The following is a 22,431-nucleotide window of genomic DNA, read 5'->3' on the forward strand; positions in this document are numbered from 1 at the left end:
AACCTTCGCTTTGATATTCAGGTATAGAGCACCTTATACATTCGAGCCACAGGATTATTCATAGGGCACAAACACACTCTTTATAATACAGCTTTCTTTCCCTTACATCGTACACCCTAACATAGATCACCGGAGAATCAGGAGATGAAGCAGCACAGGGGCGGCGATGCCGGCAAGCAAACAGTGCAAATAACAGCTCCGCCACAGGCTGTGTTCAGCCACAGTGGCGGTATCAGCAGCAAACCAATCAGCGGTCTGTGCATCACCGCCATTCTTTCACGGCCCAAGTATTCTAGAGAGGGAGGGGTTCGCAAGGCGACGAGATTATCCTTCTAGTCCCTGTCTAGCGTCCTCTAGTCGGTCGCATGATGGCCCTTTCTCTATTCTTCGCTTCGATCTCCAGGTTCTAATCTGGGCCAGGGATGAGTTGAGGAGACATTATTCATGTGGAAGGAAATGTAAGCTAAGTTGGAATCTTGAAGATGGAAGAGGAGGAGAGGGAGAAATCCTTCCGTTCTCTTCGCAGGTCGCATGTCCTTTTCTTCCGATGCTGGTACCTGCAAGGTATAGGGAAACTCCCCTACACGTCAGGTACACCTGCAATTAACCTCGGGCGGAGCACTGACTCCTCCCCCTGGTGACATGGCCCTGATTTCTCCATTCACACGTCAAGGTTAATACCCAAATGCCTTCTTTTCTTTTTTCTCCCTTCCCCTCCCCCGCCAATAATGCATCCCGCCGGAGGATGGCGCGGTGACAACACTGCAATCCCCAGCGATCCATGCAGCCATTCAAGCCTATTTTCCAACCGTGTGCTGCCTTGTCCTTGGCTTTATCGACACCCAACCGCTTGGAAGAGAATGCGGTAATCGCTGCTCTCGTTCGTTGCTTTACGCCCGTCCATCCTAGGCGGCGCTTGGGTCATTGCATCCTATTATTTTAATCCCTTCCCAGCCCCCTCGAATTTGTCTCTTCCTATTCCTGTTCTAACTCTCATATGGTTGCCTTGACTTGTTTTGCCTTGTCCACTGGTCGCAACGAAAATCCCCCTAGCGTGTTCGTTGGATCCCGCCGTTTGCCGCCGCTGATCGTGTAACTGTCACTCGAGATCGTCCCATCCCCTCCCCAGCTGAACAGACCGTCATCCAGATCTAGGCGTCAGCTGTCTTTGTTCTCTGCATTTTGCCATCGCGTTCTGGTTTATACCTCATCATCATCATCGACTATAAACCAGGGGCTTCTCTATCCCACTGTCTGTCATCCAAGGGTGATCTCCACATTCGGGGCCAAGAACCCGTGCATTCACAATTCGAGATCGAAGCCAAAAGATCCCCACTGAGGATCCAACTATCAACTAGTCTTCCGCTACACCGCTCGTCTGACGTTCGCCCCTTTTGCCGGAGTTTCTCCCGATCGCTAGCTTGAGCTTGTGGCATATTTGAATGTCGGCTGGGAGTCATTTCCTCTCGACTCCCCAGTCGTGTCGATTTTCCTGCACGGCAACACGAGAACATAGGAGCTAAAGCACAAACATGGCCCCTCTGGGCGAGACGATCGCGGTGATCGATAAGTCCGGGAAGGTGGTCAGCACAGTACGTATGGTCTCTGTGCTGGGATACCGCGCATAGTACTGACCCTTGAATTCTTGCTGCGCACAGAGTAAACATCTCTTTGGTGTCTTCAGCCAAGCCAAGAATGCCTATCGGGAACGCAAGGCCCAAGTGCAGTCCGAGCGGAACGCCAAGATTGCGGAGAGAGAAGCCTTGAAGGCTCTACAGAACTATCACATAGACGATGCGCCGTCAGTCGCATCCTCCCGCCGCAGCCGGTCGCGCCACCACTCCGGCCGCAGTCATTATACTCGCGGAGGGTCCCTGTATGAGGAAGATGTACACTGGCGGGGCCACGAAGCGGACTCATACTACGACCAGCCCAGAGAAATGGTACGACGGCACACGCACCATGATGTGGGCGTGCGTGATACGGCGTTACGACCGGTGCCGGTTCGCTCCCGGTCCGACGCGCCCCATGTCGATATGGACCTGGCCTACGGCGAGTTCCATCCATCCGCACTGGAGGCCCAAGCTCCAAACGAGAGCCAACTATCACCACAGCAGGGCCAACTTCAACGAATCGAGGACCCCGAGCTGAACGGTCTAGTGACCCGCGCTCAGTGGCTTCTTGAAGAAGCTGACTGCATGCAACACACAGCCACAGCCACCATTGCCCATTTGCAGAAGAATCCCGAATCTATGGCGGCTGTGGCGCTCACGTTGGCAGAAATCAGCAATCTAGTTACCAAGTTGGCACCGTCCGCGTTGGGAGCGCTCAAGGCCGCAGCGCCCAGTGTTTTTGCTCTGCTGGCGAGTCCACAGTTCCTCATTGCCGCGGGAGTGGGTCTGGGGGTGACGATCGTCATGTTCGGCGGCTACAAGATCATCAAACAGATCCAATCGTCCACCACCTCCAAGGCACCCGTCCTGGAAGCACCCCAGCCGCAGATTGAGGAACCGAGCATGGAGGACTTGATGGAGCTCAACACGGAATGCCTGAGCTCCGTCGAGATGTGGCGGCGCGGGGTGGCCGACGCCGAAGCCGATAGCGCGGGCACCTCCGTCGACGGTGAATTCATCACGCCCACAGCGGCGATGATGTCAGGCATCGATGTGACGACGGCACGGATGACTCGTGATCCTCGCTTCAAGTATGATGATGACGATTACTCGATGGCGTCCTCCCGCCGGTCGCGTCGGTCTCGGGCGCACCACGGCCACTCGCGTGCAGATCATCGCCCCGACTCCTATGTCGGCTCGAAAGCGCCCTCGCGCGCCCCTTCTAAGTCGGAGTCTCGTCACACCGACTCCAAGAAGCCGAAGGAGAAGACGAAGCGGTCCAGCCGCTTGCGGTTGATGTTCACCACATGATTTCTATGGATTCACGACAGCTACAAACGCCAGAATCTGGTCTGCATAATGTATCAAATACTGTACATGTCTCTTTTCACAACGGCTCCGGCAGCCACTGAGCAGATTGGATGTGTTATTTATGATTGGCGTTATTAGAATTGATGGCTCTTACTATATTCCTGGTCTTTTTTTAGAATAGACCTTAAACTTTCTCGAGTCTCATTAAGCGAATTGTTGCAAGTTCATTTTATCGCATACTTGGCGTTAGGCATACCAATACCATTTCTTGTTATGTTCGGTCTCGACGCCGTCACCCTGCTAATATCTCCACAACTAACTTCATACAACTCACTCTTTGGCGAAGCCTATCCAAGCCAGCACTGCATTGAAGGGGCCCAGTTATTTTCCGACAACACACGGTTCCGAGCTCGGCCTGATGGACCCAATCCCCATGGCCGGGTTCTCCCACAGCCACGTCTCCATCTAGTACCGGAACTGCTCCAGCCTCTTCTCCTCAACATCGCCGGGATCACAAGAGTCGTCTCCACGCCATCCTCCACCTTCGCAGCTGGGGTAATCCTAGGCATCGACGCAATGTTGACTGTTGTCCCACATCTTGACCTCCCTCCCTATGAAACGCCTTCAGCACCGCCTGTTATAACGCCAGCTCCCCGGTCGCCAGGAAGCCATACCCGAGTTGCCAACCGTCCTGTTCAACAGATGCAAGAACCTTTTACACGACCCGTGCATTCTGGGGATCAAACACGCGGTCGGCGCCCAGGGACCTCACATACAGGGCATCCGCATCCCAAACCGTAGCGCACACGGCCGTGAACACCGAGGCGGGCTTACCTCGCAACAAGCGGATAATCTGCACGTCTATAGCTTCGACGCTGGAGGAGGCACCTGAAAACAGGCAGCGCCACTTTCTTTCCCTTTGGGAGATATAGATTGGCTTGTGACTTGGGAATAATGAACTGAAAACGTGGGAGGAATGACTGTCACCCGCTGGTCTGATATGCGCAATTCAGTGCATCCATTGTCAACGATACGCTGATCAAGACCAGAATCAAGACCGGTCCTGAGTCAAGTGACCTTTATAGCCGAATGGTTTCTTTCACCAGACACCAGAGTCGAGGATAAAGCCAAGCCGAGTTTCGTGCCATTCTTCGTCGCTTCTTCAAGGCTGATGACAGAGTGGACAGCGCTGTGTCCCCTGGTGCAGCTCACGCATTGAAGCAGTGTGACATATCTGGCTTAGTGTCTATACCTTAGCGAACATCACATTGTTATCAAAATCTTGCTTGCGGCTAGATTGGTTAGTAGCCTGGTCAGGTCAGGTTAATTAGAACTTTTATTCCTACTATCAGGTTGATAGTCAGGTTGAGAAAACTTTTTCTACTTAACTATAGTATAGTTTAAAAACTGGATAATTGCTTATATTGTTTATTTCTGATACTAAGACTTATTTAAAGACATCACAGGGGCAGCTCGAAAATTCGAGGCTCGCTCAGCTCGGCTCGCACTGCCAGACAATGGGGGATCCATGCCTGTAAAGGCGCGAGACAGTTGTGTGCAGTTGCTATTTTTCTAATGGCCGATCAGTCAGCTGGGAGGTCACGCGGAGAGGCTAGGCTGAGGTGAGCTGGAGTAGTGATGTTGAGTGACAGCGATCCAATCTTTTGCGAAAGGAGAAATAGGGTGGCAGACAAGCAATCTAAATTTATATTATAGCCCGTTTACCTCACTAATATCAGTCTTAAACACCAGCGTAAAGTGCAACAGTTCACGATCACCTATTCTATCCAACTCTAATTGGGGTGCTCACCTGGGTAAGCATGAAGCACAAGCAATCGGTGTTTATGATAACCTATTAGCACCAGTCATGAGTCACCTGACTCTTTGCCCCATAGCTGGGACCGTAGGCAGCCCAAAGTGAGATTCTTGAAGACTTTCACATCTGATAATTGTAAATAGCCACAATTGTTGAAATGTAACGAAACTCAACTAGGTACGCGGAACGGCCGTTAAGTTTGTCATGACCCAATTATATACTCAGATACTCCACAGCAGTTATCAAAAGATCAGCAGTCAGCTTAGGCGTCCCACATCGCCAGTCAAGGAAGACATCAGACGGGCCGGTGGCCGGCCTTACGTATTAGAAGACAGCTATTTTTGGCTATGGGGTATCCAATAGCACAAACTGGAATTTGCCAAAGATAAGTATAAAGAGCCCCCTCGCCTTTCCATCTCAGGATATCATTTCACCACACTACTACCATTTTGAAACATACCCCCATTCAATCAAACAACTCCCTCCCAGCTATAAACATGAGATACAACCAATCCCTCTTGGCCATATCTGGCATTATTGCCTCAGCTGCGTCCACAACCACCTCGTTTCCTGCCAATTTCACCCTAATCTCCACCCTTGACAACTCGGTACTGACCACCGATGGTTGGGGTATCTACGACGGCACCACAGAAACTATATTAACGCGTAAGCTTCCACTTGTTCCTCCTGTACCAACTACCTACCTATTACGTACAGCTATTGATCACTTTTCATACTGGTAATTATAGTATCTCCTTACAGAGACGGCACCATCGGCTACGGGCCCTACGGTCAGGCACTGGCCGTGCTCGCCGATGAGACCTCGGTTGCTTGGATCATCCAACCCCAGGCAGAGCCCGAGGCTGTCGACACGTTGACAGGTTGGGGAGTCTCGGATGATGGGTTCTTCATGCTGAACGGAGAGCAGCTGTGGGCGTTTAATGAGAGCGCCGCGGAGCCAAGAAGGCTGTATTGGGCCGGTGAGGGAATTGAGCAGGGGCTGGTCAGTACGAAGCTATTTGTGCAAAGTGCGGTATGAAACTGAGACAGGACTTGGGGCCTTATACATATCTATTAGGCTTTCTTGATAGTAGTAGGCCCCTCCCGACCAAGGGTACCAGGACTATAAGTAATAATTGTTATACTAGCTGTTAAGATGTTGAACAAAGGCTCTATTTAGTTATCCTAAAAGACTAAATCTTTTTAATCAGAATAAAAGCAGCAGAACAGTAACCAGGGCTTGTAGACATTAAGCTGTAGAGATCAGGTTGTGTAGTCTGGTTAAAATGGCCTTAGACATTGGTTGTGGAGACATATCGCGTGTAGGAGCGTGGACATATAATTTTACACAAAAAGTATTTGCGCGGCTAGTACTAAAGAATCTCATATAAATAAGAGAAATAGTTCTTCAGCTATTTCTTTTTGTTCCAAAATATATTTTCATTAGTATTACCTATCCGTCCTGCTATACGCGGCACCAAAATCTGAGAGCATATATTTATTCACATGACGAAAACATGCGACACTACATTGATTGGTGACAGGCTTTTCTTCCACTAATAAGATCGGTTCAGGGAATCACACACTCCCCTGTGCTCTCCGCCTTCGGTCTCCAACTCAGTCCCTGAGCCCTGGTGTGTGGGTGGGGAAGGGACCCTGCCGATTGCCGTCCCGTTGCGATGGGACGGCAACTGTGGGCCCGGCCAGTCCTACCGAACAAAGCCTTTTTGTCCAAGGATAACGCCCTAAAACCAAATCTCTCACCGGGATATCTGGCAACCGGATTTCAGCCTCGGCTTGGGACAGGGGAAGCGAGCTTGTTGTAAGATTTGAGTGTTTGGGCCAAATTCAGCCTTCAGTCAGGGTCTCTCCAGTGGTCCTGGACTGCTTTCCGGCAAGTCAAGAGCTGCCTTGCTGTCAAAAGTGTCGCAACAGTCAGACGCCATGTACGAGTGCTTTGAGACTTGTGCACTATCTTGTGGAATGGTATTATGGTCAGCCCTGTAGAGTAGCTTCGAACATGGTGCCACTTGAAGTTTTGGTCATTTCGTTTCGGCAGATGCTCCTGGCAGTATGCCGCTGCAATTTCTTGACAAGGCTGCTCAATTAGAAGTTGAGACTAGCTGTTTCTACTCCCGACTAGCGTGAACCTTAGAAGAAAATAGAAAAAGGGTCCAGGGCTAGCCTGAGTCTGCATACTGTGGCTCAACGGCTTGATAACTCTTCGCAGTATAGGAATACCGGTGCCCAGACTAGACAGTGGGGCACGAGGATTTTCACGTCTCATTTCACTATGTTCTAGATTCAGCCTGGTCATCGGATATCACCGCTGAAGTGATATCACCCAATCACATGGAATGATTACAATGCATATATTGAGCACAAGGACGGAGTGATTAACAAGAATGACAACCGCGGTCGCTGTGAAGATCATGTATCGACACTCGGTTTCATCCTGCTACAACACATAACCTCTGCGGACAAGCTAAGCGAGGAAGGTACAAGAGAAGCAGAGAAATCATCATACGATGTGACCGACCCCCTGCCAGGAACAAGCATGGATGTATAAATACTCTGTTAAGAGGCAACATTCACCGGCCACCAAGACTCAGTTCTCAATTGAAAAGCACAAGACAACCTCATTCTTCACCGAACCTGTCCATCCACTCATCATGGTGTCTTTTCTCAGCCAGCTGCGCATGGCTCTGCCAGTCCTATCGGCTGTGGCCTGTATGCTTACAGTCGCTACGACTGTTCCACCTATGCCGCGCGACGCTCTATCGCCCGAGCGTCTTCAGTGGATCCGCGAAATCATTGGCAACCAGACCGACTTCAACGCAACTTCGGACGTCTCCAAGCGCAGCACCATCATAAGCACCAGAAAAGACGGCATCGACGCCGCGGGCTTCTACTACTCGCTGTACAACGCCAACGGTGCAGACGTGGGATACACCGAATACCCGACGACCGGCCAGTTTGAGCTCGGGTGGTCCGCGAAGACCGAGTTCCTCGGGGGCAAGGGCTACAGAGGCGGCAACCCGCGGTAAGTTCACAAAGGTCCACATGCTCAGCCTACCCCGCCGCTTTCGACGAAGACTCATGATGAACAACCTCCAGATCCTTGACGTGGGACGGCTACTTTACTGCAGAGGGAGACTGGACCCTGGCCATCTACGGCTGGACCCTGAACCCCGTCACCGAGTGGTACATCGTGGAGTCGCACGGCAGCGGCACCCCGGGCAACGGACATATCCTCGGCCAGGTCAACAGCGATGGCGGTCTCTACGATGTCTACAGTCTGCCTTACAGAAACGTGCCGAAGATCTACGGAGTGACCAACTTCGACCAGCACTGGTCCGTCCGTCGCTCCCACCGCACCTCTGGCACCGTCGACGTGGCCGCGCATTTTCGGCGCTGGAAGGAAATGGGGCTCGACCCGGGAACTCCGATATTTCAGATGGTCACCTTGGAAGGATTCTCTGGGAAGGGGTATCTGAACTTCAAGGTTGAGTAAGGAGCTCGGGGACTGCCTGGGGCTGGCCGTTATGGGCACTCTCCACACTCTTGGACGATTACTGTTGTGGATGGCATCTGTAGTGTGTCCCCTGGCGTGGACTCAACTTTCTACCTCAAGTGGCAGCACATCTTGTGCTCAATTCTCTTCTCTCGCAGCTGATTCGGCTTCTTGTATTATAAAAGGTCCATTGATTATTGGAATAAAGTGTTGTTGGTGTTTGAGTATCTTGAGCGGCTATGGTCCTTGTCTGAGCCGTTTGAATCGAGCATATGCTTAGAATCAATTATAAGACTGGGATGCAGAGGACATTTATTATCACAAATGCACGAATGACAGACCAACTTCTCTCTCGAACGGCTCACTCAGAAATAGTCAAAGTCTCCGCATCATGACACACCACATGCCCCGCCTGCACCTGATGCTCCCAGTAACTAGGCCAGTCATCCCACTGTAGCTGCTCATCATCTTCCTCCTCATCGTACGGACAAAAGAAGCGACTAACACCATCCACAGCGCCATACAGCTTGTCACAAACAGGACACATCAATCCGGAGCCGCTCTCATCTCTTCGCTCCTCTGGTACGTCAATGCTTCGACTCTGGGCAAAGCCCACGAAGTGTCGGTGCATGATTGAAAGTTGCAACATGTTGTAAATCGGCTCCAATATACTTTCCTCGTCGTCTGCAAGGTTGAGAATGGCTAGTAGTGCACTCTCGGCCCGAGACATCATCAGACCCCACGTATTGCACGAAATACATCACTCTGGATCTGGCGTTCCTGGCCCTGAACATCTCGTGATACGCAAACGAAGCTTGCCCATTTGCTGGTAATAGAGTAGACCCGACCTAGATGCTCTGCATTTGTTCGTGCCATTTCGGAATTGTTGGGATTCTGTCTCACTGCAGCTTCAAGACTTAGCAAAGAGGCTTTTGCGGCAAGTTAGTGAATGAAGCTCAAACTGGTGCTGGCCATCTGCACAGGCAGCTTGTAAAATTTATTCTTGGCATTTGGGTTAGTAGCTGTTAGTGTAAGCTCCTTCGGCAGCGTGCCGTTGCGTGAGTCGATGAGAAAATAAATGGATTGATGGACGAAAGGATGCAGACTCGGGGTTGGACAAGGCGCCTGTTTCTAATGTGCTGGGGTGCGAACCTGTGTTGACGACGCATCGTGGCGCATCCCCCATGGAACACATTCCAGGCTTTGTCTCTCAAATACTGGCTCCAAGTCCCAAATATCACAACTCCAACTATCGGGCTCCAGAGCTGCTCGAACAACTCGGTTCAGACGGTCTTCCCATTTTGGTTGCGCGACCACGTCTGCGACATCTCCAAGCCCACCACCTAGTTCGGCCATGCACTCAATTAACCGTACTCCAACGTGCCGTGGAAAAGGCCAGCGATGCCGGGGCCCTGATTTTCGCCGCCGCGTCAAATTGGGGCAATCGGGGCAGCGTCCCTTTCCCAGCACGTCACAGCTTCAGAACCATGTGCATGTTCTCAACCAACGCCGACGACCAGGCTTCTTCCTTCAATCCGGAACCCCGCGAGCGGGAGAACAATTTTGCCATCCTGGGAGAGGACCTGGAACACCCCGCCGACCCCCAGCGGCGCGAGAGCGGCACCTCCATGGCCACAGCCATCGCCGCCGGGCTGGCAGCCCGCATCGTCGACTTCAGTAGACAGGGGGATAATGCGACGATCGAGCGGGTCGCCGACGTGGGCTCCCTGGCAGGCATGACGGCCATCTTCCGCTTCATGTCCAAGCGAGCGGGCCCGTTCCAATGCGTGTCGCCGTTACGTCTCATGTCGGAGCGATATCGATCCAACGCGAGGGAAAAGAACCGCGCCTATGTGCGGGAGAGTCTGCACCGAGCAATGGAGAGCGCCGATTAGAATTTATTCATGGAGAGAGATAGAGGTAGCGATTAGTGACTATCACATCAACAATCAATTTTCTTCCGTTCAAGTTCTGAAAATGCTATCCTCACAAGTCATGACAAATTCCACAACCGTTCAGGTCATATATAAAACAGAGCGAGCGAGACACAAGTTTACACTCTGCCAGTATCGTTCTGGGGGAGAACCCCCAGACCCCCCTTCTTTTCATCTCTCCAAGCACAGCAACACGCCACGAAAGATTTCCCTAGCGGGGAACCTTCCTCAAACACCTCTACCAGCCCATGTACGCCTAACCAGGAAGCTGAAAGAAAGGGGGGTCTGGGGGTTCTCCCCCAGAATGCCTCCGCTAGTATGGTATGCAGCCTAGACGCCTCTCTCCTCCAACACCCGCCTCAGCACCAACTGCAGCCCATTGACATACCGCGACCCCAGCATATCCGCATGCCGTCCCTGGCACTGATGCACCACCATGTCCGATCGAGACAACGCCTTCCACTGCGCGAGGTACCGGTCCACCCAGACCTCGCGCGAGTCAGTGACAGTGAGCAGGGGATCAACAGCGAAGACATCGACAGGCGCCGCCACGCTGCCGACGGGCGTATACTTGCCGGCGGCGCGCGAGAACCCCGCCGTGACGTCCGTAACATGTTTCAGCTCCCTCCTATCCAAGCGCAACGCCCTCAACCGAGCCGTGTCCCCCTCGCCCAAGATCACATCCAACGCGACCTCGGGATCCACATCGCGTAACTCAGGCATGAGAACCACGCACCTGGCTTCGGAGATCAGCTCGTAGAAGTATCCGATCATCACCAGCGCCTCGGTCCAGGTTAACTGGCCGACTAACGGGGCGATGTCGGGCGGTCCGTCGAGCGCGCCTAGGAAGCGCACTTCCTCGCCGGTGGATTCGAGGTGCTTCGCGATCTCGAAGGCGATGCTGCTGCCTAGTGAGTAGCCGGCTAGTGCGTAGGGTCCGGAGGGTTGCGTGCGTTTCATGGCTGCCGCGTAGGTGGTTGCCATCTCAGTGATGCTGGTGAAGAGTGGCTCGCCTGGCTGTACGCCGCGGGAGCGGAAGGCGTAGATGGGGCGGTCGTGGAAGGCTCGTGCGAGGTTGGCAAAGATGAGAACGTTGCCTGAGGCGGGGTGGACGAGCCATAAGGGGGTTTTGGGGCCGGTGTGTTGGAGGGGGACGACGGGGTCATAGGAGTGTGTGGTGTTGGGGTGCGGAGAGGCGGACGGGGTAGGGCTGGGTTGCTTGGTGGCAAGACGCCGCGCGAGGCCGGCGACCGTCGGGTCCATGAGGAGGTCTGGGAGCGTGAAGACTACCCCGAATGTCTGGTGCAGGTCCTGTGTGACGGTGTAGAAGTCCAGCGAGGACAGGCCCAGGCTGAAGAGGTTGGTGGTCACGCTGACGGAGTCCGGGTCCGCGTTCAGGCGCGTGCAGACGAGGGTGAGGATTGCTTGCTCGGTCGGCGAGGAGGGCGCCTGGCGGTGCGCTTGCCGGTGCGCTTGGATGCTGTTCTCGTGGGTTTCGCGCTCGTGATTGAGAGCGCCGGACTCGAAGAGGCGACGGAAGTGTGCTCGGGAGAGCTTGCCCAGGGAGGTTTTTTCGAAGTAGCTGCGTGGCAGGGGCAGCGTGGCGGCTGGCTTGACGTGCACGACCAGGCTGGCGATGCGCTCGATGGCTTCGGTGGTGGCCACGCGGGCCGCGGCGTCGTCCGGAGCGTAGCTGGGCAGGTACACCACGCAGTAGGACTCTGTAAGGGCCCCGGGGGGCCGATGGGCGAAGACAAGCGTGAAGCTCGGGGTCAGACCGGGGATGCGTGCCTGCTCAAGGCTGTGCTCGACCTCGACGGCGAAGATGGTCAGTCCGTTGAGCAAGAGCGTGTCCTTGGTGCGGCCCGTGATGTACAGCTGACCATGCTCGTCCAGGTAGGCGTTGTCCCCCGTGATGAACCAGCCGTCGGACGTGAAGGCCGCACGCGTGGCGGCTTCATCCCGGTAGTATTGGTTGAATAGCACGGCGCCGCGCAGCTGCAGCATGCCCTCCTCGCCCGCGGCCGCCTCGCTCTCGTCGGTCTCACGCAGCACGCGCATCTCCACCCCGGGAATGGGCAGGCCGCAGCACATGAACTCGCCTGCCGCGTCGTGGAGGCCGTCGACGGTGTGATCGACCAGGTCCCAAACCATGCCCGCGCACGACTCGGTCAAGCCATAGCCCGCGCGGATGAAGGGTCGGGCGCCGTAGGGCTCCAGCGCGCGAAGGAGCTGCACCGCCATCTGTCGCACGGTGGCCTCGCCGCCGGAGAATACGCAGCGCAGACATGAGAGGTCCCAGGTCGGGGCGGGCTGAGCTTCCTGCTCCGGTGTGGGTCGACAGACGCGCTCGCATAGCAGGGCCAGGAAGAAATTGGGGGCAAAGCTGAGCGAGACACGATGGCGATCGACCAGGTGGAGGAAGCAGCGCGGCTCGGCCACCACCAGCTCAGTAGCCACCTGGATTTGATGGGCGCCCAGCCACATGGCGTGGAGGTGCATTTCGACCAGGTTGACGACGTGGTCGAGCGCGATCCAGCTGAGGAAGACGTCCTGCGAGGTCGCCCCGCAGTGCGCGGCTTTTCCGGCCACTGCGGCCAGCATCTGCGGCTGGCGGAGACACACGGCTTTGGAGAAGCCGGTGCTGCCAGAGGTGAGCATCAGGGCTCCGAGATCGTCAGTCCGCTGATTACGATCCAGTGGGAGTGGAGTGGAGGCCGGTGGGGAGGTGGTCAATGCGGTTTGCTGATCGACGCGGTACAAACGTGGGGTGTCGATGCCCTGGAATGCACACGCCATGCGGCCATTGGTGAGCAACACCGGGCTATCCAGCAGCCGGAGGATATGTTCGGCCTGGGCAATGCGACGGTCGGTCGAAACCGCGAACTTGGGAACAATACAAGGCAAATAGCCCGCGACTGTGCAGGCCCAGAACCAGCGGATGTTCTCCTCGTGGGTGTCGAAATGCAGCAGAAACACCGTGTCCCGCTGCAGGTTCGACACCGAGGTTTGCAGCCAGTGCGCATCATGACGGGCCTGGTCAAGCAGTTGCTGGTAAGAGAGCCACTCTGTAGGCTCTGCAGACTCTGCAGCAGACCCCAACGTCTTGTAAAAGGTGATGCCTGCAGAGGTGGTTGCAGCTCGCTGCAGAAGCTCGAGCAGGCTGGTAACCTCGCGTGGGGGCAGGCTCTCACCGACGACTTCTGAAGTGCAGCTCCGAACCTGGTCTTTGCCCAGTCCCAAGGCGGCAGGTGAAGGAGCAGGATGCAGTAACATGATGAGAGGGATTCGAGCGACAATTTGAGAAAAATCCTATGGCGCTTGGGTGCATTTTTATGGGCGGAGTTGCCGAGCTAAGCACCGCATCGCAGATTTGCGAGGCTTGTCTTATCGGACGAGGCATTCTGGGGATGGCGCCAGCAAGTACGCACAAATCTCACTCGTGCAGAAACTGTATTAGGGCCGACGCAGGGGCGGAGAAGTGGGCCAGTTGCCTTTCTCCTCTTCGCATGGGAGATTGGAACTAACTAACTAGTAGTCTAGTGCGCAGTGCAGCACAGGGAACAGTATCCCTGTCCCCAGGATCAGTCTGGCCACCATCAGGAGGCACTGAGGGTTATTTATCAGCGACCGAGTGCCTCCTCGCGGACAATGCGCTTTGTTGGATTGTTGAGAGGATCTTGACGATCTGACGATTGTCCTCCCTTCCCTTCTCTTTCTATTGTCATTCTCTTATCTTTTTTCTTTTTTGTCTACGATCCGAACACCGTCACCATGTCGGAGACGATGTCCTCGTCGTCCACCACCCACTCTTCGACGCTAAGCGCGGCGGAGTTGGCGGAGTGGTCGCAGTCCCTCCAACCGGTGGTATTGGGCCTCAGTGTCACCATGTTGGTGCTTGGCAATCTGGGCGTGATGCTGCGTATCTGGGCCCAATGGCGCATCCACAAACGCCCCATGCAGGAGGACTATTGGCTAGTCTTGGCCGTCGTACGTTTCATTTCATCTGTTTTCTTTCGCAGCTCTGCATACACGGGCTCATCTAAAATACTGACCCCTCTTCTCTGCCTCTAGCTCTTCGCCAATGTGGTGTCAATCGCCACCATAGTCGCGGTGCACTATGGACTGGGATACCACCTCTTCCGCGTCAACTTGGAGGATCCGTCGCTGCATGCCCTGAAATGGATCTTCCTGTGCGTGTGGCTCACAGCCACCTTCAACGGGCCCTCGATGCTGGCCACCAAGGTGGCCCTGCTGCTCTACTACCGGCGGCTGTTCATCGTGCAGCAGATCTGGCTGCGCATCTTCTGGTGGACTAACATGGTGTACGTGGTGCTGTGGGCCATCGGCTCCACCATTTCGTACATGCTATCGTGCGTGCCAGCCAGTTATTACTGGGAACGCTTCGACCCACAGTCGACGATGCACGGCACTTGTCGCAACACCACCACCGCCGATGCCCTGCCGCTGATTCTGGACCTGGTCTCCGATGTCGCGATCCTGGTGCTGCCCATCGCCACCATCGCCACGCTGCAGATGCCGCTGGCCCGCAAAACGGGACTCATGATCGTGTTCTCGGTCGGATTCATGTATGTACATTCCCCCTCCCCTCCCCTCTACCCAAATCTCCTCCCAGTAGATGTAACCCTAACCTTACTCCGCAGCGCCGTCGTATCGGCCGTCGCCCGCGTCGCCGTCCTCTACACGGCCACGAACCTGCACTCGGACTTCACCTACGCGGCGGCGCCCTTCGAGCTGCTGGACGTCATCCAGCTGAACGTGGCCATCGTGTGCGCGACCGCGGTACCCATCGCCTCGGGCTTCCGCGTGGCATTCAGCAAGAAGTTCCGCGGCTCCAAGAGCTGGACGGCCGGGGGCACGGGCGGGAATGCCTACCACTCCCGCAGCCATGCCTCGACGGCAGCGGCGCGGGCCGCACGCCGGCGCCTCGAGGACGAGGCCAGCAGCAGCACCGAACAGCTGCAGATGGGCCACTTCACCACCACCAGCTGCGCCTCCAAGGATCCCGAAGATTGGGCACGCGGGGGAGACCTCGTGTCGACGAATGGGATCATGGTGAAGATGGATGTGGATATCCGGTAGTACATATCGACATACCGCACACACAGTATCTATGAAAACCTAGCCAGGAGACAGATACCTTTATTCCCATTCTCATGTCCTGGTCATACTCATGATTTCCAATTCCCATGCAAGAAAACACTCACTGCACCCTGGTAGCACACCACCAAATGACCCTAGCATTATCATCCACAAAGCTCATATTCCGCATCTTGGTCGTAGTCTCCCCGACCTCCAACTCAGCCTGCACCTCCCACTTCGTCCCCGTCCTCGCTTCCACCTCGCGCCAAAAGCGCTGCAAACTGCCCACATCATGGCGGTAGTGCATGGTCTTATCCATCAACCCAGTCAACTCATACACGCCAGCAACGGTACTCCCCATCTGGCGCCCACAGACAACCGTCCCCGGTCCACCCCGCGTCAAACCGATCAACCGCTCCACGCCACGGAGCTGACCCTCGTAGTCCCAGAAATGCAGCAACGAGCCAGCCCAAACGACGTCGACCTTACCCTTCACCTTACTCACGATCTCGCCCGCCGTCCAGTCCTCATCCGACGCCCCTAGATCCCCGCTCACAAATGTCGCGGGGAACGTCTCCGCATTGTCGCGGAAGAGCTTGTAGCCCAGCTCGAAGAACCCGGGTTCCAGGTCGAAGCCGTGCAGCTGGGACGCCGGGATCGAGGCGGAGTGCACTAGGTGGCGCAGCTCTTGGCCGACGCAGCATCCTGCGTCCAGGAAGCCGTTGGCTGGGGAGGCGCGGAGGCGTGCCAGGACTTGTGGGTAGAAGGGGAGGCGGGCGAGGTGGCAGCTTAGGAACCGCATTTGTCCGATGCAGGGGTATGGGAAGATGCTGAAGGCTTCATCTCTCTGTTTAATTTCATTAGTGGGGAGTTGGTCTGGGAAGCCGAAAGGAAGGGGGGTCCGGGGGTTCTCCCCCGGATGCGCTATACAACCCGTGGTTAAGGATTGAGGTGCTTGGGAAGCTGAAGGGAAAAGTGGTCCCGGGGTTCTCGTCCGGGACGGTTTTTAATGTGCTTTAGGGACTGGGGTGGCTTGAGGGATGAGGGGGCTTGTCTCTGCGTGAAACAATGGGGGATTCGGAGATAGTGTTGGGGCGTAGGGGTAGGAATGCTTACCAGAGCTAAGACATGCGGGAGGACCTCTTCGGGTGCGAGCCCGCTGTAATCCTCCAGCAGGGACTGCGCGACCGGGTCGATGGCTGTGACGCTGGTTTGGTACCAGGCCGGTTTGGTGGTGGTGGTTGCGGTGTCGGTGGTGGACATGGTGGCTGAGATTATGTCTTGGCTGGACTCAGTGTCTGGGTTGATGGATGAGCTAGAGAATGAATGAAACAGGACAATGGTCGGTCGTATATCGCTGTGAGAGTTAATTGCCAAGGGGGATTCGGCGTAATCAAAAAGCAAATGAATGCAAGCCTGCCATGTTATTGTAGCCAAGGAGGGGTAAGTCAATTAGTGCTGACGAGAGCATTTAGCGTGGGAAGCTTAGCCCTAGCTTGCTAATGCACCTAATGCACGCCACTCCGACACCACGCAACGCCTCCCTCCCGGCCTCCGTCGGATGCCCATCAAATTACGGAGTACTCCGTACTGAAAGCGAACATCCCTGCTCAATTCGCGGAGCTCGTATCAAGAGACTCTGCCTATCATTTGACTAGGAATCATCAGGATTCTCATCCCAGACCACCTCAACAACCGCCAACGCACTCCCCTCCGCCCTTCGGACCCCAACCCAGCGAAACCGCTCGTCCGCCTCCCGGAAGAGTCCGCGCCACTGCTCCTCGTCCCTCTCTCGCGCATTAAGGAGCTGCAGCATATTCAGATCCATGGCACTGGTAAGTCTGCGCTTCCACATCGGCTCTTGCGCCGGGTATCGTTCAAGCACGTGGTCGTGAATAAGCACACGCGCCCCCGGACGCAGCCCCGGACGCAGCTGCCGCAGAATCTGCACCGCATGCTGGTCACCCCAGTTGTGGAGGACGTGGCGGAGGTAGTAGACGCGCGCGCCGGGGGTGATCGGTTGAGGGGTGAAGAAGTCGTGCACTTGGAACTCGACTCGCCCTTTCGCTTCTGTTGCTGCGGGCTTCTCCTTCGCGCGAGCTATCACGCCCGGCAGATCCTGCACCACGAAGCGCAGGTGCGGGAACGCGGCTGCCAGCGCGAAGCTGATGTCGCCCTGCGCGCCGCCGACGTCGACGACCACGTTATCTGCCGGGAGGGTGGCCAGGGCCGGGTGAACGGTCGCGACCAGCGCCGCGGGGCCCATGGCGGCCCCGGACGCGTAGCCGCGCTTGCTGGCTGCGAAGGTGGCCGCGCGCGCGGGCGACTGCGAGAGGACCTCGTAGAGCGCAAGGCCGTTGTTGGCCAGCGCGAAGCCCTATGTTGTGTCAGTATCTTTCTTCCGACGCGGCATTTTGCCTGCGTGGTGCTATCCAGGAAGCTGAAAGAAAGGGGGTCTGGGGGTTCTCCCCCAGAGCGCTGCTATTCTGGCACAGGGTGGGCTTTCTGGGGTAGAACCCCCAGACCCCCCTTTCCTTTCAGCTTCTTGGATAAGGGATCTTGTTGTGCGTGACATGATGTTTGGAAAGGTGAAAAATGGGGGTCTATACTGACCGACTCATTCGGTTCCTCGGAACCGGGAAAACGCTTCAACGCTTCGATAGTCTATGCAATAACACCCGGGTTAGCCGAGATGAGCCGGCGTGCTGGCGCTGGGCACTATATACCCTGGTCGCGCCGGGCCAGCTATTCGCGCAGGTCGAGCCAATCCAGCCGTGGAACCCTTCCTGGCGCAGGAGCATGCTGGCGCGCGTGTGGGCGACTTCGTTCTCAGCGGGCTCGTCGAAGACGCGAATTGTCATGGCGTGGCGGAGGAGGCGCCGGACGTCGGCTTCGGGGACGTGACATTGCGCAGATAGGGCGGCAAAGGAGATGGTTCCGGCGGGAGGGACCAGTTGCGCGATGTTGAACTGCTGGATGAAGTGCAGGGCAATGAGATGGGCGTGCTTGATTCGGTTCCATTGATTCAGTAGTTGCAATTTAGGGGGATAATGAGAGTGGGCGCACAATGGCATAGGACCGTAGGAGATCGGCCGGGTCGAGCAGCAGATCCTGGATCTCGCACGCGGCGTGCACGAGGGCGTTGCGCGCGGCCTCGACGGGCCGGGGCAGCGCCAGCGACGGAGGACAGGCGGCCGCGAACGAGGGCTCGTCAATTCCGTGCTGCGCTAGCAGGGTTCGTAGTTGCTGGGCCGAGTCGGCGATGGTCGTGGCCAGGGCTTCGATGCGCGAGGCCATGGTGAACAGGGGGGGGGAGGGGAGAAGTGGGCAAAAGTGGGTAGATGGCAAGATTGTCGCGAAGATTAGTTTCAGACGGACTGCGCATCTGAGGTCGATGGAAATGCCAGATTGCATGACCAACAGAATACTATTGTCTGGTGCCCGCTAACGGGCTTAGTGCATGCAGCTTACATTAAGAAGGATTAGAGTCAAGGTTTTCGCTGCGCACGTGTGCCGGACTTCCGAGAGTTGGATTATTTAGTTACTGTACGGAGTACTCCGTACATGCTGAGTATATACAAAGTACGCAATATGCCACTTTTCTCTCCACTTTTCAAGTGCCCTGATTATGTCTGAGAAACGCGTAGATCAGACGGAGGCCACCACCGCACCGACCAAAGCCAGTGCGCCGGCCAGATAACCCCCCACCGCCATCTTCTGGCCCGCTCCACTCGACGTCTTGCTAGCGGCGGCGCCGGTGCTGGTGCTCGTGCTGGTGCTCGTGCTCGTGCTGGAGCCAGATTCCCCCGAGCTGGAGCTGGTGTCGTTGCTCGCCGCCGTGACGCGGAAGTAGTTGGCCGCGACCGGCTTGCCCAACCCGGTCTGGTTGAGGAAGCTGTCCAGCGGCAGGTTCAGCCGATTCAAAGGAGTCTGGGCGGTGGTCTTCATGAAAGACTCGTAGCGGCCGGGGACGCTGAAGTTGGCAGGCTGGTCGAACAGAAACAACGTGTAGTTGTGGGTGCCAGACTTGGGCTCAGGGGCGATGTAGGAGGCCAGCACGTTCGCGTCGCTGGTGCTGTTGACGGCGGTAGTCAGGTTGGCGACGACGGTATGCACGATCACCGAGGGAGGAGTGGTTTTGTTCCAGTCCGGGTCGATCATGAGCAGCAGGTAGGGTCCCGAGCTGCCCAACCCCAAGTCCTGGAGATGCGGCTCCGGCGCATCCTTGGCGACTGTACGGTAGGTAATGTTGATTAGCTAGACAGCCTGGAAAGGGGATCGGTCGTGCATACCAGTGGCGTTGAGGAACTCGCCAGGGGTGAAGCTGACTGCAGTCGACCCCACGGAGTAAGTGATATTCAGCACCGTCGACGGCTCCCCAACCTTCGCCAGCTCAGGGGGGACGGTGTCCGCGGCTGCAGCAGTAGAAACCGCAGCGAAAGCAGCAATGACAGAGACGAAACGCATGATGGGGAAACCTGTTTGAGTTGAACGTAGCAAAATTCAAAATCGGGAGGGAGTCGAGTTAAATAGAGACACTTGCGGACTTTGATTGCGTCCGTTGTTCAACACTTAGCCTAGAATAGGTCGGTTACCGACAAGCAAGGCGAGAATGGCTCCATCAGCCTTGGCTCTGTCTAGGCGAGAACCGGTCGCAGTTCCACATGGCAGGGGGCTGTTAGCGCACATGGTTCGGGGATTACATTCACTTAGCATCCGCCCGATGGCTCTTGGCTGCCAATCTTAGCCATGATAGTCCAGCTATGGCGCACGCTGACAGAAGACCAATTTCCGTCTCTCATCGTCGTTGGAATGATTTTGTTTATTATTTCGGAGCCAAGTTAGCTCATTTAAGGTTAAGGATCTTGCTCGACTTCGAAGAGCTGAAGAATCTGCTGAAGACTTTGAGGGAGTAGTATACACATCATTTGTGTTCCCAAATATGAAGATTGCTTCGAGGAGCGGCCAAGCAAAAAGTGGCAGGGAATAGCATTGACTCTTGAGACACTTATATAGATCTTATCTCCGGGGTCTTCTTCATATTTCCTTATCTCTCGATTGATAGATTCAAATGATTTGTGAACAAGTATTACTGGAACGCCAAGTCCTCGTCAGCGCTGGCTTATATAGTAAGCGTATATAGGTGATGACTACCAGTCAGGGTACAGTTGAACAACAGACTGTTTCAAATACTTTTTGCCTAAAATCATATTATACCTCTGGGTGTAACAAGGCGTTACTTGAGAAGCTGACAATCTCTTTTCTGCACGACTTGAGGACTAGGAGCTGTTCACAGCTTCATAGTCCAGCTAAGATGTGAGGAGTGAATGATCAGGATAAACACGATATGAGGCCACAGTGAGGCCGCGTTCATCCGATAACCGCCCGGATAATAGCCACGCCGGTGACGATCACATGGTATAGTATTCTTATCCTCTGGATATAATATGTTATTACTCACCTCACCCAAGCTCATCCTCATACATAAAACTGATGTTGACTTCAACATGGCGTTTCTGCACTGGTTTGGCCTGCACCCAATATCTGCCTTTTGGTTCACTTTCAAGACTTGGATATGGTCGTGGGTGCCTTCAGTTCAACACTTGACTAGCCGGTCTCCTATCAAGGATGTGGAGAAGGTATGGCATCTCCGCTCGTCCTTTTGCCCAAATCATATCTAATCATTTTCAACGACAGGGAGACATGCAAACGTCCTCAGTCAAGGAGACTTCTCCCGAAATTCACAATGCCAACGCCAAAGCTTATGACTACGTAATCGATGCTAAAGGAGAATTTCTTGCGGGAGGCACCACGGGCATCGTCGAACTTCTGGACGATGGGACTGCACTCAAGTCGGTATTGCCCGGTGAGAATATGGAAAGCAATATCATGAACATCGCCAAAGAAGCCAGCATCTACCGTCGTCTTGGGCCCCACGAAAGACTGATTCAGCTACTGGGTCATTCTGAGGACGGTCTCGTGCTTGAATATATGGAGAAGGGTAACCTCAAGGCATATCTCTTAGCGAACTCTTCGATTCCAACAGACCTTAGACTGAAGTGGGCATCTCAGGTCGCGGAGGCAGTCCAGCTGCTGCACAACAGTCGAATCATCCATTGCGACATTAAACCGAGCAATCTCCTACTAACTGAGGCTCTCGATATCAAGATAATCGACTTTGCAGGCTCCTCAGTGGATGGGTCTAGGCCAAGCGCGTGTGAGGGAACTCGATTTTACCTCCCACGAGACTGGAGAGAGCAACCCACAGTGGCCACCGATCTCTTTGCTCTAGGATCGACTATCTACCAAATCTTTCAAGGTACCAGTCCCTACGCGGAGATCCCCAGTGATGAGGTGGAAAGACTTTTTACGCAGAAGGAATTTCCCGATGTCTCTGGTATTGTTTGTGGGGATATTATCAAGAAGTGTTGGCTGTCTCAAATTGCTTCAGCGGGTGACGTGCGAAAGGCTATCCATCACATCATCGACAAACTGAATTGTTGAATGATCAACGTCGACTGTACCCTTCATCGCGATGCTTTGGGCAATGACTCGGATATGTTGTTTTACCGAGTATCTTGTCCTTCGGATCAGAACAATCCACGCCAGTCTGTTTCGCTGAGGCACATCGGTTCAGAAATCTCGAAGTTGTATCACATGTTGCGGGGCAGCCGTGGAAATGGATCAAGGCCACAAGGAATTCACACATAGTTGAGCTTTCCCGTCAGTCAGTTACAAACCAAGGACTTATTCCAAGTTTATGATGTACAGTACCTTCAGTGTGTCCGCAAGTTGATTGTCAGACAGAAGTTGAATCGAAGCCGTCTGGCAGTGTCAAAAAAACCACAGCCTGCCAACGACCGTTCGGAAGTAGCTGTAGAGCAAGCAACCAAGGAGGAACAAAATGAAATTGCCAAACTTTGGAGATGATAAGCTGCCGAAGCATCACCAGTCTTGGGTGAACTGTCGTATGTACAGCCTTGTACTCTGAGTGAGTCTTGTTGGCCATCTGACGCCTGTCTAGGATGGCTTTGAAGCCTGGATTTCGATTTCTTGGTTTGTGGGTAGAGGTAACTCGCTAACTGACTTCGTGGATAGTGAATGTTGTCGGCATCAGGTGGTCCTTTTACAGGAGATTTT

General features: G+C 54.8%; 13 protein-coding genes across 13 annotated transcripts; 6 read left to right on the forward strand and 7 right to left on the reverse strand.

The window, feature by feature from the left end:
* The first annotated feature begins 1,158 nt into the window (after positions 1-1,158).
* BO97DRAFT_44936 (uncharacterized protein) lies at positions 1,159-3,061 on the forward strand. The gene is made up of 2 exons (XM_025698866.1): positions 1,159-1,592; positions 1,659-3,061. The coding sequence occupies exons 1-2, from the start codon at positions 1,533-1,535 to the stop codon at positions 2,922-2,924; spliced, it is 1,326 nt and encodes a 441-aa protein (XP_025552338.1). The 5' UTR covers positions 1,159-1,532; the 3' UTR covers positions 2,925-3,061.
* Positions 3,062-5,181: 2,120 nt separating this feature from the next.
* BO97DRAFT_405054 (uncharacterized protein) lies at positions 5,182-5,912 on the forward strand. Its single transcript, XM_025695096.1, has 2 exons — positions 5,182-5,406; positions 5,490-5,912. The coding sequence occupies exons 1-2, from the start codon at positions 5,238-5,240 to the stop codon at positions 5,777-5,779; spliced, it is 459 nt and encodes a 152-aa protein (XP_025552339.1). The 5' UTR covers positions 5,182-5,237; the 3' UTR covers positions 5,780-5,912.
* A 1,448-nt stretch (positions 5,913-7,360) lies between these two features.
* BO97DRAFT_450617 (glycoside hydrolase family 11 protein) lies at positions 7,361-8,368 on the forward strand. Its single transcript, XM_025698933.1, has 2 exons — positions 7,361-7,783; positions 7,858-8,368. Exons 1-2 carry the CDS (start codon positions 7,413-7,415, stop codon positions 8,252-8,254), a joined length of 768 nt encoding a protein of 255 aa, XP_025552340.1. The 5' UTR covers positions 7,361-7,412; the 3' UTR covers positions 8,255-8,368.
* Positions 8,369-8,615: 247 nt separating this feature from the next.
* Positions 8,616-8,984, reverse strand: BO97DRAFT_423881 (uncharacterized protein; the record flags this gene model as incomplete). The annotated part of the gene is made up of 1 exon (XM_025696928.1): positions 8,616-8,984. One exon carries the CDS (start codon positions 8,982-8,984, stop codon positions 8,616-8,618), a length of 369 nt encoding a protein of 122 aa, XP_025552341.1.
* A 314-nt stretch (positions 8,985-9,298) lies between these two features.
* On the forward strand, positions 9,299-10,476 carry BO97DRAFT_45016 (uncharacterized protein). The gene has a single exon (XM_025698913.1). It carries the CDS (start codon positions 9,439-9,441, stop codon positions 10,147-10,149), a length of 711 nt encoding a protein of 236 aa, XP_025552342.1. The 5' UTR covers positions 9,299-9,438; the 3' UTR covers positions 10,150-10,476.
* An 18-nt stretch (positions 10,477-10,494) lies between these two features.
* Positions 10,495-13,481, reverse strand: BO97DRAFT_405055 (nonribosomal peptide synthetase TdiA). Its single transcript, XM_025695097.1, has one exon. The coding sequence runs from the start codon at positions 13,462-13,464 to the stop codon at positions 10,519-10,521; it is 2,946 nt and encodes a 981-aa protein (XP_025552343.1). The 5' UTR covers positions 13,465-13,481; the 3' UTR covers positions 10,495-10,518.
* Positions 13,482-13,962: 481 nt separating this feature from the next.
* Positions 13,963-15,291, forward strand: BO97DRAFT_413641 (uncharacterized protein; the record flags this gene model as incomplete). Its single annotated transcript, XM_025696303.1, has 3 exons — positions 13,963-14,178; positions 14,263-14,777; positions 14,853-15,291. 3 exons carry the CDS (start codon positions 13,963-13,965, stop codon positions 15,289-15,291), a joined length of 1,170 nt encoding a protein of 389 aa, XP_025552344.1.
* BO97DRAFT_45025 (class I SAM-dependent methyltransferase) lies at positions 15,256-16,749 on the reverse strand. The gene is made up of 2 exons (XM_025698914.1): positions 16,408-16,749; positions 15,256-16,138 (listed from the first exon to the last, which is right to left on the reverse strand). Exons 1-2 carry the CDS (start codon positions 16,552-16,554, stop codon positions 15,413-15,415), a joined length of 873 nt encoding a protein of 290 aa, XP_025552345.1. The 5' UTR covers positions 16,555-16,749; the 3' UTR covers positions 15,256-15,412.
* Positions 16,750-16,816: 67 nt separating this feature from the next.
* BO97DRAFT_405059 (S-adenosyl-L-methionine-dependent methyltransferase) lies at positions 16,817-18,030 on the reverse strand. The gene is made up of 2 exons (XM_025695098.1): positions 17,905-18,030; positions 16,817-17,668 (listed from the first exon to the last, which is right to left on the reverse strand). Exon 2 carries the CDS (start codon positions 17,555-17,557, stop codon positions 16,946-16,948), a length of 612 nt encoding a protein of 203 aa, XP_025552346.1. The 5' UTR covers positions 17,558-17,668; positions 17,905-18,030; the 3' UTR covers positions 16,817-16,945.
* BO97DRAFT_405060 (uncharacterized protein) lies at positions 17,904-18,629 on the reverse strand. Its single transcript, XM_025695099.1, has 2 exons — positions 18,358-18,629; positions 17,904-18,296 (listed from the first exon to the last, which is right to left on the reverse strand). The coding sequence occupies exons 1-2, from the start codon at positions 18,586-18,588 to the stop codon at positions 17,940-17,942; spliced, it is 588 nt and encodes a 195-aa protein (XP_025552347.1). The 5' UTR covers positions 18,589-18,629; the 3' UTR covers positions 17,904-17,939.
* A 174-nt stretch (positions 18,630-18,803) lies between these two features.
* Positions 18,804-19,803, reverse strand: BO97DRAFT_442631 (mitochondrial 54S ribosomal protein mL38). Its single transcript, XM_025698279.1, has 2 exons — positions 19,584-19,803; positions 18,804-19,523 (listed from the first exon to the last, which is right to left on the reverse strand). The coding sequence occupies exons 1-2, from the start codon at positions 19,756-19,758 to the stop codon at positions 18,940-18,942; spliced, it is 759 nt and encodes a 252-aa protein (XP_025552348.1). The 5' UTR covers positions 19,759-19,803; the 3' UTR covers positions 18,804-18,939.
* A 988-nt stretch (positions 19,804-20,791) lies between these two features.
* On the forward strand, positions 20,792-22,060 carry BO97DRAFT_477431 (kinase-like protein). Its single transcript, XM_025700548.1, has 2 exons — positions 20,792-20,930; positions 20,989-22,060. Exons 1-2 carry the CDS (start codon positions 20,799-20,801, stop codon positions 21,793-21,795), a joined length of 939 nt encoding a protein of 312 aa, XP_025552349.1. The 5' UTR covers positions 20,792-20,798; the 3' UTR covers positions 21,796-22,060.
* On the reverse strand, positions 21,800-22,009 carry BO97DRAFT_343345 (uncharacterized protein; the record flags this gene model as incomplete). The annotated part of the gene is made up of 1 exon (XM_025691700.1): positions 21,800-22,009. A coding segment is annotated over one exon (210 nt), but the record flags the coding sequence as incomplete, so codon positions are not given.
* Positions 22,061-22,431: the final 371 nt, after the last annotated feature.

Source organism: Aspergillus homomorphus (assembly GCF_003184865.1).
Source record: "Aspergillus homomorphus CBS 101889 unplaced genomic scaffold BO97scaffold_14, whole genome shotgun sequence".
In the NCBI taxonomy this organism is placed as follows: Eukaryota; Fungi; Ascomycota; class Eurotiomycetes; order Eurotiales; family Aspergillaceae; genus Aspergillus; species Aspergillus homomorphus.

Excerpts from the sequence above, each read along its gene's own strand:
- BO97DRAFT_442631 (XM_025698279.1), bottom strand. The coding sequence starts at position 19,758 with ATGCGTTTCGTCTCTGTCATTGCTGCTTTCGCTGCGGTTTCTACTGCT. Across the intron at positions 19,524-19,583 it reads CGAGTTCCTCAACGCCACTG|TCGCCAAGGATGCGCCGGAG; the intron begins GTATGCACGACC and ends CCTACCGTACAG.
- BO97DRAFT_405059 (XM_025695098.1), bottom strand. The coding sequence starts at position 17,557 with ATGGGCCCCGCGGCGCTGGTCGCGACCGTTCACCCGGCCCTGGCCACC.
- BO97DRAFT_44936 (XM_025698866.1), top strand. The coding sequence starts at position 1,533 with ATGGCCCCTCTGGGCGAGACGATCGCGGTGATCGATAAGTCCGGGAAG. Across the intron at positions 1,593-1,658 it reads CCGGGAAGGTGGTCAGCACA|AGTAAACATCTCTTTGGTGT; the intron begins GTACGTATGGTC and ends TGCTGCGCACAG.
- BO97DRAFT_405054 (XM_025695096.1), top strand. The coding sequence starts at position 5,238 with ATGAGATACAACCAATCCCTCTTGGCCATATCTGGCATTATTGCCTCA. Across the intron at positions 5,407-5,489 it reads CACAGAAACTATATTAACGC|TATCTCCTTACAGAGACGGC; the intron begins GTAAGCTTCCAC and ends TGGTAATTATAG.
- BO97DRAFT_405055 (XM_025695097.1), bottom strand. The coding sequence starts at position 13,464 with ATGTTACTGCATCCTGCTCCTTCACCTGCCGCCTTGGGACTGGGCAAA.
- BO97DRAFT_405060 (XM_025695099.1), bottom strand. The coding sequence starts at position 18,588 with ATGGCCTCGCGCATCGAAGCCCTGGCCACGACCATCGCCGACTCGGCC. Across the intron at positions 18,297-18,357 it reads TCCTACGGTCCTATGCCATT|CACGCCCATCTCATTGCCCT; the intron begins GTGCGCCCACTC and ends AACCGAATCAAG.
- BO97DRAFT_45025 (XM_025698914.1), bottom strand. The coding sequence starts at position 16,554 with ATGTCCACCACCGACACCGCAACCACCACCACCAAACCGGCCTGGTAC. Across the intron at positions 16,139-16,407 it reads TCCCGCATGTCTTAGCTCTG|AGAGATGAAGCCTTCAGCAT; the intron begins GTAAGCATTCCT and ends GAAATTAAACAG.
- BO97DRAFT_477431 (XM_025700548.1), top strand. The coding sequence starts at position 20,799 with ATGGCGTTTCTGCACTGGTTTGGCCTGCACCCAATATCTGCCTTTTGG. Across the intron at positions 20,931-20,988 it reads CTATCAAGGATGTGGAGAAG|GGAGACATGCAAACGTCCTC; the intron begins GTATGGCATCTC and ends TTTCAACGACAG.
- BO97DRAFT_450617 (XM_025698933.1), top strand. The coding sequence starts at position 7,413 with ATGGTGTCTTTTCTCAGCCAGCTGCGCATGGCTCTGCCAGTCCTATCG. Across the intron at positions 7,784-7,857 it reads TACAGAGGCGGCAACCCGCG|ATCCTTGACGTGGGACGGCT; the intron begins GTAAGTTCACAA and ends AACAACCTCCAG.
- BO97DRAFT_45016 (XM_025698913.1), top strand. The coding sequence starts at position 9,439 with ATGGAACACATTCCAGGCTTTGTCTCTCAAATACTGGCTCCAAGTCCC.